At 37.7% G+C, this 12,188-nt stretch overlaps 1 protein-coding gene across 1 annotated transcript in view; it reads left to right on the top strand.

Annotated features, from left to right (window-relative positions):
• PTPRQ (protein tyrosine phosphatase receptor type Q) overlaps window positions 1-12,188 on the top strand; it is a 538,955-nt gene that overhangs the window by 506,254 nt on the left and 20,513 nt on the right. Inside the window, 4 exon segments of the mRNA XM_053719240.1 lie at window positions 888-964; window positions 1,202-1,336; window positions 1,450-1,575; window positions 3,628-3,776. Coding sequence (XP_053575215.1) covers window positions 888-964; window positions 1,202-1,336; window positions 1,450-1,575; window positions 3,628-3,776 — 487 coding nt within the window.

Below are 12,188 nucleotides of genomic sequence, written 5' to 3'. Positions count from 1 at the left end.
GTAGTCCGTGCCCTGAAATTTTATCTACAGGCAACTAAGGATTTTCGACAAACGTCTTCCCTGTTTGTCGTTTATTCTGGTCAGAGGAGAGGTCAAAAAGCTTTGGCTACCTCTCTCTCTTTTGGCTTCGTAGCATAATACGGTTAGCCTATGAGACTGCTGGACAGCAGCCTCCTGAAAGAATTACAGCACATTCTACTAGAGCTGTGGCTTCCACTTGGGCCTTTAAGAATGAGGCTTCTGTTGAACAGATTTGCAAGGCTGCAACTTGGTCTTCTCTTCATACTTTTTCCAAATTTTACAAATTTGACACTTTTGCTTCTTCGGAGGCTGTTTTTTTGGGAGAAAGGTTCTTCAGGCAGTGGTTCCTTCCGTATAAAGAGCCTGCCTGTCCCTCCCGTCATCCGTGTACTTTAGCTTTGGTATTGGTATCCCATAAGTAATGGATGATCCGTGGACTGGATACACTTAACAAGAGAAAACATAATTTATGCTTACCTGATAAATTTATTTCTCTTGTAGTGTATCCAGTCCACGACCCGCCCTGTCACTTTAAGGCAGGTAATTTTTCCATTAAACTACAGTCACCACTGCACCCTATGGTTTTCCTTTCTCTGCATGTTTTTGGTCGAATGACTGGTAGTGGCAGTTGGGGGAGGAGCTGTATAGCAGCTCTGCTGGGTGAATCCTCTTGCACTTCCTGTTGGGGAGGAGTTAATATCCCATAAGTAATGGATGATCCGTGGACTGGATACACTACAAGAGAAATAAATTTATCAGGTAAGCATAAATTATGTTATCATTTAGGAAAATAAAAATGTGTTTAATAAATATGCTTACCATTATATTTTCATCTAAACCTAAATAAACTATCATTTCTATTGCAGATAACAATAACAGGGTGAAACTTATAGCAGACGCTGGTGTACCAGGCTCTGACTACATTAATGCAAGCTATGTGTCTGTAAGTATAAAAGCATTATCGGTAGATTGCTGGTGGTATTTTATAATTATTTCAACTACTATTGAGTATAAGCCGCAACTGCGTGTCTCACATTTAGATTGTATTCTTATTTGTTTATGCATATTATGATTTAGATATTTATGGAATTTTATTTCCAGTTATTATTAGAGTTACTGTGTTTCAGAGAATGGTTAGCAGTACCTATCCATTGCCTTTTCCTCTCCATTCTCTCTACAGGGTTACATTTGTCCTAATGAATTTATTGCCACCCAAGGACCATTGGGGGGAACTGTAGGAGATTTCTGGAGGATGGTTTTGGAGACCCGAACAAAGACCATTGTTATGCTTACACAGTGTTTTGAGAAAGGAAGGGTAAGTTAATTAGTCAAAATACCACAGTAATTCTTGTATTTGTTAGACATAACATATAACATAATATTTGCTGACATTTGACAATACCAACTGATAGTGAATTATTCCTGTAGATCAGATGTCACCAATACTGGCCTGAAGATAACAAACCAGTCACTGTTTTTGGAGATATAGTAATCACAAAAGTCATGGAAGATGTTCAGATCGACTGGACTATTCGGGAATTAAAGGTTGAAAGGGTAATGACATTTTTGTTGACCATATCTTTATAGCATTATATAATAAAAGTTGTTTTGGAAAAAGTAAACATAAAACATACAGGATCATTTTTTTATGATTTTTTTTATTAATAAGTTTCATATACTTTTTATATATATGTAATCACACCTTTAGTGTGCTAGCCTCTATCAATTAAGTAACAGACTTTAATTTTAACCCTTGTACTTTGATTCTGGTCAAAAAAATAAGGTGCAGATATTATTATTATAAAGACAAATTGCCTTCATAGTAGGCTGTAGATAGTAATAGGCTGCAATAGTTCTAGACTTCTCTTAAAAGATGACATCTGGAAAAAAGAGCAATGCAAATAATTCCAAACAAAAGAAGCTGTCTGAAAAATTCATATGATTATTCACAATACTAAGAATTACTTTTTAAACACCTGCTGAATTTTTTTTTTTTTTTTTTTTTTTAAATAATGGAATTAACAAAAGTAATGTATGGCTGATATATTTAAAAGTTAACTGAGATTATAGCTTTACAACATACATGTTGTGTTTCTAATAATTATATTCAATTACTTCTTTGGTTTTATATGTTTGTTATGCTTGTTTATTAGTTGAACATATTAGTCACTAATCAAGAATTTCCTTTTCCAGACCGATGGACAGTTGATTTCTAATGTCTTCAAATTCTTACCTTTAAGAGGATTCAAACCCCATATCTCAGTTGTATTTTTCCATTTTCCTTATGGCGTTCACTTAAAAAAAAAAAAAAAAAAAAAAAAAAAAGGCACTTCACTAAAAAAATAAAGCATAATGTAAAAATCACAAAAGAAAAGAAGCAAACATTAATATGAAAGAGGATTTAATGTGCGATATAAATAAACATATGGACAACTCAACCTTCAAATCATTCAATCACATATAGCAGATGCCAAGCAGTAAGCGAACAGAGCACCATTAGCACTATTATTTACAGAGTATCTAAAAACTTCCTTCCTTATCCATAGCAGATCTGTACACCTAAAAATAAACAACAATATAAAGGCTCTTACATCAGTTAGATGGACAATGACAGCAACTCCAGAACTGCTGTCCTAGAATCAACCATGAAGATCCAGGGCTTTAACCAGCATATCATAGAACACACACTCACGTAATTATTGCAACCCTTATTCACACTAACAAAATAATAACAGAAAGCAAGATCATTAACATCCTATGGACAGCATATCGCCTGCTTTCTGTCTTCAACAGAACTAGCAACTCCTGCAGATAAAACAACATAGCTGAACTCATACTGAAATGGGCACTGGAAAATGAGTACAAGGATAGAAGAAAATATGACCAGAGAATTTTTGAGCAATAAATTCATCTACAGTTATAAATCACAAATAGTTATCAAGGTAAGATCAACACTAAACAAGATGCCAAAGTTGACCTAAGTGAGTTACTGAAGTACTTTAAACACATAAGCTAACAAAGAGAAATAAATTAAAACAATGAGAAAATCTAAGTGTACCATCACCTCATCTGGTCAAGGATGAAAAGATCAGTTATTGGAAATGATGCATGCAAATTCAAGAGTAGTTTGTAGGAAAGATGCAAGCTATCTCTGCATAGATGTCAAATTATAGACCTACGTTCACTAGTATAAACTCTAGCAATCATCTTAACTCTTTCAGGGTTCCTTCATTCAATTAACCAATTACCATTAAAATCAAGATACAGTCGACTTCATTTAAATTTGACTTCTGACTACTTAGACTTACTCACTTTCCATCTACCACTGTTTCTAAAGAAATCAATCAACATGCCCATGCTTAAGAAACTCAACAAGGACCAAAATGATACAGCAAAATTTAAGCAAATCTTTAAATGCATTGAAAAATTGTGATGGGATATCCCCTTAGCACTAAGATTTTAAAAACATTTGTGAAGCTTCTGTCCATCAGATTCTAGTAGGAGCCTCACATAATTGATGCTATCAGACAATGAGCTAAGAAACATAAGTGCAAAAAATATTATCGTATTGTAAAATATCTATCTTTCTTGTTGTAATGACATTAGCATGGAGATTTTATGATGGTACGACAATGTAACTTTACTTCGTGGCCGGAACATGGAGTCCCGGAAAACACAACTGCCTTAATTCATTTTGTAAAGATGATTCGATCAAACAGACCACATGAAAATACCCCAATAACAGTACACTGCAGGTAAGAATTCACTGGTTTTGTGTTTAATTATTCCACATTATGTTAAAAAAAAAACAGTGTGGCAATATTACATGGAAGATAAAATAACATAGGCCTTTAAAAGATATATTCTATAAATAATGGCACTGGTAGAAAATTGAAAAGAAAATAAACAGTGACGGTAGAGAGCGGTTTGGAAGGGATCAGGGGGTGGGAGGTGTAAGATGGGAGGGTTAACTCTACACTACAGCTAAAATGAACCCCTCACTGGCAGGAAGTGTGCTGCACAGCTGCAATTAGCAGCCTTCTAATTACAAAAAAAGTACTAGCATAGCTATGTATGTCTGTTATTTCTAAACAAAGGGAATCCCAGAGAAACGTTTACAACCATTTGTCTTATGACTGCAGTAGTTGTGTGTAAATAATTTCAGTGAGAAACCCAACGTTTGCAAAAAAGTTAACATTTTTTTTTAATATGGTTGTTTTAGTGGCAAAAGAGCAGCATCAAATATACCAAAATGGTCATAGGTCAATACCTTGGGTTGCCTACTAAAATAAATATAGCTTTGATAGGTAAATAACAAAAAGGCCTGTTTCTGTTTAAATGAAGTGATTGCAAAATGCTAAAAAAAAATTCTATATAAATGTGGAATATATATATATATATATATCATAAATTAAACACTACCTTGCAAAAGATCTGATACAAAATAAGGGCTATATTACAAGTGGTAAAGTTGGTGAGAGTGGGGTGTTAGAGTAAAGTGCCTTTACATTACAGTCATTGGGAAACTGTGTGTTCCCAGTAAATATATATGCTTACATACATATACTGTATATTTATGTGTTAATATGTGTTACACATACTATATATATGTATATAAGCATATACATATATATTTAAAGGGACAGTCTACACCAGAATTGTCATTGCTTAAAAAGATAGATAATCCCTTTATTACCCTTTCCCCAGTTTTTTTTTTTTATTTAAATATTTTTTATTGAGGTTTGAATATAAGGCATACAAACAATCTCATGACATTTGAGAAATATACAGAAAACATGTTACAAAACATGAATACAACAGTTTATGCTCAATTAAGTAGACATATCTCTCGTGCGTATGGAGTCATCTATTAACAGCCAAATATATAAACAAAAAAGAAAAAAGGCAAACACAATTTCAGTCTAGTTGCAAGATAAATTTAGTAATGAAGCCTATGAAACAACCCCTCATTTTAAAGGGTAAAGGGGGAATATCATTTACACACTAATAGTGAACGCGTTAAAGTTAAAGCAGGGATGTCAAATGGGATCTGTGTCCCTAAGCCTAACCAGTAGGCTATATAATTGAAAACATATAGGGCCATATCAAAGCCCTGGTATATAGGAACGTATGACTAACATTATATATGGTAGAAGTGGGAATATACCTAGCCGTTACATTGTGTCAGCCCTATGTAAATAGCAAGAGAAGTAAATGAAATCTGTGTTCCTAAGTCTAGATGTTAAACAGATACTAAGGGGAGACCCTTAGGGGGGGGAATCGGAGCCAGCCAACCAATAGTATAAGACCTGTCAGGTAGGACTGTGTGGGCAGGGGATATATAACTAACCCATGTAACATAGCCAGTGAATACTCAGGTATAGGCGGTTAAGACCTATCTTTAAAGTTTTACAACAATATATACACCTACCAGTAACATTAAGAGATCTATACATGTGCTAATTGGAAAGGGATGTGGGAGACCTAGCAGATCACATGGGACAAGCTCTATCAGTAGTGAGGAGTGTGAGGGTCACAGGTTTTAACTTTCCCTGTGAATATGGACGCATGACAGGCTACTAGATAAAATATGAGTCAATATTCTAGATAGAGGGACTAAAATCTATGCTTCTTGAAATGAAGATTGGGACCTTAAATTAAGTATTAACAAGGGACTATAACCAGTCATAGCCACCATATACACATAAATATTATATATCTCAGCACATTAGGACTTAAAAATTACCCTTTCCCCAGTTTTGCATAACCAACACAGGTATATTAATACACTTTTTTCCTCTGTGATTACCTTTTATCTAAGCCTCTGCACACTGCCCCCTTATTTCAGTTCTTTTGACAGACTTGCATTTAAGCCAATCAGTGCTGAATCCTAGGTAACTCCACAGGCATGAGCACAATGTAATCTATATGGCACACATGAACTAACGCCCTCTAATTTTGAAAAAAAAAAGTCAAAATGCATTCAGATAAGAGGCAGCCTTCAAGGACTAAGAAATTAGCATATGAGCCTACCTAGGTTTGGCTTTCAACTAAGAATACCAAGAGAGCAAAGCAAAATTTATGATAAAAGTAAATTGGAAAGTTGTTTAAAATTACATGCCCTATCTGAATCTTGAAAGTTTATTTTTGACTAGACTGTCCCTTTAAGTTTACTGCCATTGCTGCACTACTTACCCCTTTGCTGCACTTAGGTTCTGATGCTGTTTCTGATGGTATCAGAACAAGGCTCCCATAGGAGCCTTTGGGAGCGAGGTCGTGTTCGCATTGCTGAAAACGTGTAATACCAGCGCACATTAGCGTGTGCTGGTATTACACAGTGTAGTGCAAATATCGCTATCATGAAAGCGATATTTAGCTCTCCACTTGTAATCTGGCCCTAAATGTTTTAAATTTATTTAAACTGTAACTTTCGCCTAGATTACGAGTTTTGCGTTAGGAGAGGTGCGATGCTAACAAGCAGTTTATGCTCACCACTCACAGACAGCGCTGGTACTACGGGTTTTTACAAACCTGGCGTTAACCGCAAAATGTAAGCGTAGAGCAAAATTTTGCTCCACATCTCACCTCAATACCAGCGCTGCTTACGTTAGCGGTGAGCTGGTAAAACGTGCTGGTGCACCATTTCCCTATAGGAATTAATGGGGGAGAGCCGGCTGAAAAAAAACCTAAAACCTGCAAAAAAGCAGCGTTTAGCTCCTAACGCAGCCCCATTGATTCCTATGGGGAAAATACATTTATGTCTACACCTAACACCCTAACATGAACCCCGAGTCTAAACACCCCTAATCTTACACTTATTAACCCCTAATCTGCCGCCCCCTACATCGCCGACACCTACATTATATTATTAACCCCTAATCTGCCGCTCCGGACACCGCCGCCACCTACATTATACTTATTAACCCCTAATCTGCTGCCCCCAACATCACCGACACCTACATTATATTTATTAACCCCTAATCTGCCGCCCCAATGTCTAACCCTAACCCCCCCAACTTAAATATCATTTTAAATAAATCTAAATAAAATTACTACAATTAACTAAATAATTACTATTTAAAACTAAATACCTATAAAATAAACCCTAAGCTAGCTACAATATAACTAATAGTTACATTGTAGCCTAGCTTAGGGTTTATTTTTATTTTACAGGCAACTTTGTATTTATTTTAACTAGGTAGAATAGTTATTAAATACTTATTAACTATTTAATAACTACCTAGTTAAAATAAAGACAAATTTACCTGTAAAATAAAACCTAACCTAAGTTACAATTACACCTAACACTACACTACAATTAAATTAATTACCTAAATTAAATACAATTAATTACAATTAAATAAAATTATCTAAAGTACAAAACCCCACCACTAAATTACAGAAAATAATAAAGAAATTACAATATTTTTAAACTAATTACACCTAATCTAATCCCCCTAACAAAATAAAAAAGCCCCCCCAAAATAAAAAAGCCATACCCTACACTAAATTACAAATAGCCCTTAAAAGGGCCTTTTGCGGGGCATTGCCCCAAAGTAATCAGCTCTTTTACCTGGAAAAAAAATTACAATTCCCCCCCAACATTAAAACCCACCACCCACACAACCAACCCTACTCTAAAACCCACCCAATCCCCCCTTAAAAAACCTAACACTAACCCCCTGAAGATCACCTTGCCAGGAAACGTCTTCACCCAACCGGGCCGAAGTCCTCAATGAAGCCGGGAGAAGTCTTGATCCAAGCCGGGCGAAGTGGTACTCCAGACGGGCAGAAGTCTTCATCCAGACGGCATCTTCTATCTTCTTCCATCCGGCGCGGAGCGGGTCCATCTTCAAGACATCCGACGCGGAGCATCCTCTTCTTCTGACGGCTAAACATAAATGACGTCATCCAAGATGGCGTCCCTTCAATTCCAATTGGCTAATAGAATTCTATCAGCTAATCGGAATTAAGGTAGAAAAAATCCTATTGGCTGATGCAATCAGCCAATAGGATTGAACTGGCATTCTATTGGCTGATTGGAACAAGATTTTTTCTACCTTAATTCCGATTGGCTGATAGAATTCTATCAGCCAATCGGAATTGAAGGGACGCTATCTTGGATGACGTCATTTAATGTAACCTTCATTCTGTGTTTAGCCGTCGGAAGAAGAGGATGCTCCGCGTCGGATGTCTTGAAGATGGACCCGCTCCGCGCCGAATGGATGAAGATAGAAGATGCCGTCTGGATGAAGACTTCGGCCCGTCTGGAGGACCACTTCGCCCGGCTTGGATGAAGACTTTGTTGAGGACTTTGGCCCAGTTGGGTGACGACGTCTCCCGGTAAGGTGATCTTCAGGGGGTTAGTGTTAGGTTTTTTTAAGGGGGGATTGGGCAGGTTTTAGAGTAGGGTTGGTTGTGTGGGTGGTGGATTTTAATGGTGGGAGGGGAAATTGTACTTTTTTTTACTTTAGATAATTTTATTTAAAGGGACACTGAACCCAAATTTTTTCTTTTGTAATTCAGAAAGAGCATGCAATTTTAAGCAACTTTCTAATTTACTCCTATTATCAATTTCTCTTGTTAAGTGTATCCAGTCCACGGATCATCCATTACTTATGGAATATATTCTCCTTCCCAACAGGAAGTTGCAAGAGTCCACCCACAGCAAAGCTGCTATATAGCTCCTCCCCTAACTGCCATATTCATTCATTCTCTTGCAAGCCTCAACATAGATAGGAGGGCGTGAGAGTCTGTGGTGATTTATACTTAGTTTATTCTTCAATCAAAAGTTTGTAATTTTTAAATGGCACCGGAGTGTGCTGTTTATCTCAGGCAGTATTTGGAAGAAGTATTTGCGTTTTTCTATGATCTTAGCAGACGTAACTGAGATCCATTTGCTGTTCTCACACATTCTGAGGAGTGAGGTACTTCAGAGGGGGAATGGCGTGCAGGTTTTCCTGCAGATAAGGTATGTGCAGTAAAATATTTTTCTAGGAATGGAATTGACTAAGAAAATACTGCTGATACCGAAGTAATGTAAGTAAAGCCTTAAATGCAGCTATAGCGACTGGTATCAGGCTTATTAATAGAGATACATACTCTTATAAAAATGTGTTTTAAAACGTTTGCTGGCATGTTTAATCGTTTTTTAACGTACATTGGTGATAACACTGTAATGTTGGTATAGCCTTAAATGCAGTAAAAGCGACTGGTATCAGGCTTATTAATAGAAATACATACTCTTGTAAAAATGTGTTTTAAAACGTTTGCTGGCATGTTTAATCGATTTTAACATATGTTTGGTGATAAAACTTATTGGGGCCTAAGTTTTTTCCACATGGCTTAATCCACAGCTCTGCTGTGACAGTTTTGTTGTGTCTGTTTTTAAAAACGTCTATGTCGTTTTTTTGATCTGTTTTTTGCATTAAGGGGTTAATCATCCATTTGCAAGTGGGTGCAATGCTCTGTTACCTTATTACATGTACTGTAAAAATTTCGTTTGTTTTACTGCCTTTTTTCACTGTTTTTCAAATTTTGACAAAATTTGTTTCTCTTAAAGGCACAGTAATGTTTTATATATTTGCTTGTTAACTTGATTTAAAGTGTTTTCCAAGCTTATTAGTCTCATTATTAGTCTGTTCTAACATGTCTGACATAGAGGAAGCTCTGTGTTCATTATGTTTTAAAGCCATGGTGGAACCCCATATTAGAATGTGTACCAGATGTACTGATTTCATGTTAAACAATAAAGATCATTTTTTGTCTTTAAAAACATTATCACCAGAGGATTCTGTCGTGGGGGTAGTTATGCCGACTAACTCTCCCCACGTGTCAGACCTTTTGACTCCCGCTTTAGGGACTCACGCTCAAATGGCGCCAAGTACATCAAGGGCACCCATAGCGTTTATTTTACCAGGGGATTCTGTCGAGGGGAAAGTTATGCCGATTAACTCTCCCCACGTGTCAGACCCTTCGACTCCCGCTTCAGGGACTCACGCTCAAATGGCGCCAAGTACATCAAGGGCGTCCATAGCGTTTATTTTACAAGACATGGCAAAGGTGGTGAATAATACTCTGGCAGCAGTATTAGTCAGACTACCTGAAATTAAAGGAAAGCAGATAGCTCTGGGGGTAGATACAGAGAATACAGACGCTTTAAGAACCATGTATGATACTACCTCACAATATGCTTAGTCTGTGGGTGATTTTTTTGACTCATGGAAGATGATTTAACCTGATTCTGATATTTCTACATTTAAAATTTATGCTTGAGAACCTCCACTTGTTGCTCAGGGAGGCTTTGGCTGCTCTGAATGAATGTGTACAATCGCAGGGCCAGATAAATTGTGTAGACTGGATAAATAATATGCAGTGCCGGTGTGTACTGATGTTTTTCCAATACCTAAAGAGGTTTACTAAAAATTTTTGTTTTAATAAGGAATGGGATAGACCAGGTGTGCCTTTCTCTTCCCCTCCTATTTTTTAGAAGAATGTTTTCTAATAGTTACCACCACACGGGACTTCTGAGAGACAGTTCCTAAGGTGGAGAGAAGAGTTTCTACTCTAGCTAAGCGTACCACTACCTCTGGCGAGGACAGTTGTGCTTTTTAGATCCAATGGATAAAACATGTTTATTCAACAGGGTTTTATCCTGCAGCCCCTTGCATACATTGCTTCTGTCACTGTTGTTGCGGCGTTCTGGGTTGAGTCTCTTGATGAGGCTTTACAGTTAGCGACTCCATTGGATGAATATATTTGACAAGCTTATGCTAGCCAATTCCTTTGTTTTCTGATGCCTTTGTTCATTTGACTTAGTACCGTTTGCATGTCTACATTTCAGACCGCTGCAACTATGCATGCTCAGTCAGAGGAACGGGGATTACACAGATTTGTCCCCCTGTTGAACCTGGACCAAGAGACCAGAGATTCTCTTCTCTGGTGACTATGTCGGGTCCATCTGTCCAAGGGTATGACCTTCCGCAGGTCAGATGGGACAATTGTTACAATGGATGCCAGCCTTTTAGGTTGGGATGCAGTCTGGAACTCCCTGAAGGCTCAGGGATAGTGGACTTAGGAGGAGACCCTCCTTCTAATAAATATTCTGGGAGTGATATTCCATGCTCTTCAGACTTGGCCTCAGTTAGCAACTCTGAGGTACATCATACTCAGTCGGACAATATACACGACTGTGGCTTACATCAGCCATCAAGGGGGAACAGAAGTTCCCTAGTGATGTTAGAAGTCTTACAATAATTCACTGGACAGAGACTCACTCTTGTCTATCAGCTATCCATATCCCAGGTGTTGAGAACTGGGAGGTGGATTTTCTAAGTCGTCAGACTTTTCTTCCGGGGGAGTGGGATTTCCTTCGGAGGTCAAGACCAAGCAGGAGAGGGCTTTGGTGTTTTTGACAGCGCCTGCGTAGCCACGCAGGACCTGGTATGCAGATCTGGTGGACATGTCATCCTTTCTATCACGGTCTCTGCTTCTGAGACAGGTCCCTCTACCTCAGGGTCCTTTCAACCATCTAAATATAACTAATCTGAGATGGACTGCCTGGAGACTGAACGCTTGATGTTATCAAAGCATGGCTTCTCCGAGTCAGTCATTGATACCTTAATACAGACATGAAAGCCTGTCTCTAAGAAAATTGAACATAGATATGGTGTAAATATCTGATTGTTATGAATCCAAGGGTTACTCATGGAGTAAAGCCTGGATTCCCAGGATATTATCTTTTCTCCAAGATGTTTTTGAGACAAGGGTTGTCAGCTAATTCCTTAAAAGGGACAGATTTTTACTCTGTCTATTTTTTTGCTCCAGCGTCTGGCAGGTATTCTAGACGTTCAGGCATTTGGTCAGGCTTTGGTTAGATCCAAGCCTGTGTTTAAAAGTGTTGCTCCACCATGGAGCTTAAACCTGGTTCTTAAGGCTCTTCAAGAAGTTCAGTTTGAACCTTTTTTGTTCCATAGATATCAATCTTTATCTTGGAAAGTTCCTTTTGGGTAGCTATTTCCTCAACTCGTAGAGTCTCCAAGTTATCTGTGTTACAATGTGATTCTCCTTATCTGGTCCTTCGTACAGATAAGGTAGTCCTGCGTACCAACCTGGGTTTTTTCCTAAGGTGGTATCTAACAAGAACATCACTCAAGAGATAGTTGTTC

The sequence above is a fragment of the Bombina bombina genome, chromosome 6 (genome assembly GCF_027579735.1).
Source record: "Bombina bombina isolate aBomBom1 chromosome 6, aBomBom1.pri, whole genome shotgun sequence".
NCBI lineage: Eukaryota > Metazoa > Chordata > Amphibia > Anura > Bombinatoridae > Bombina > Bombina bombina.
Note: the sequence above shows the minus strand (reverse complement) of the source record. Positions and strands in the feature narration are given on the sequence as shown.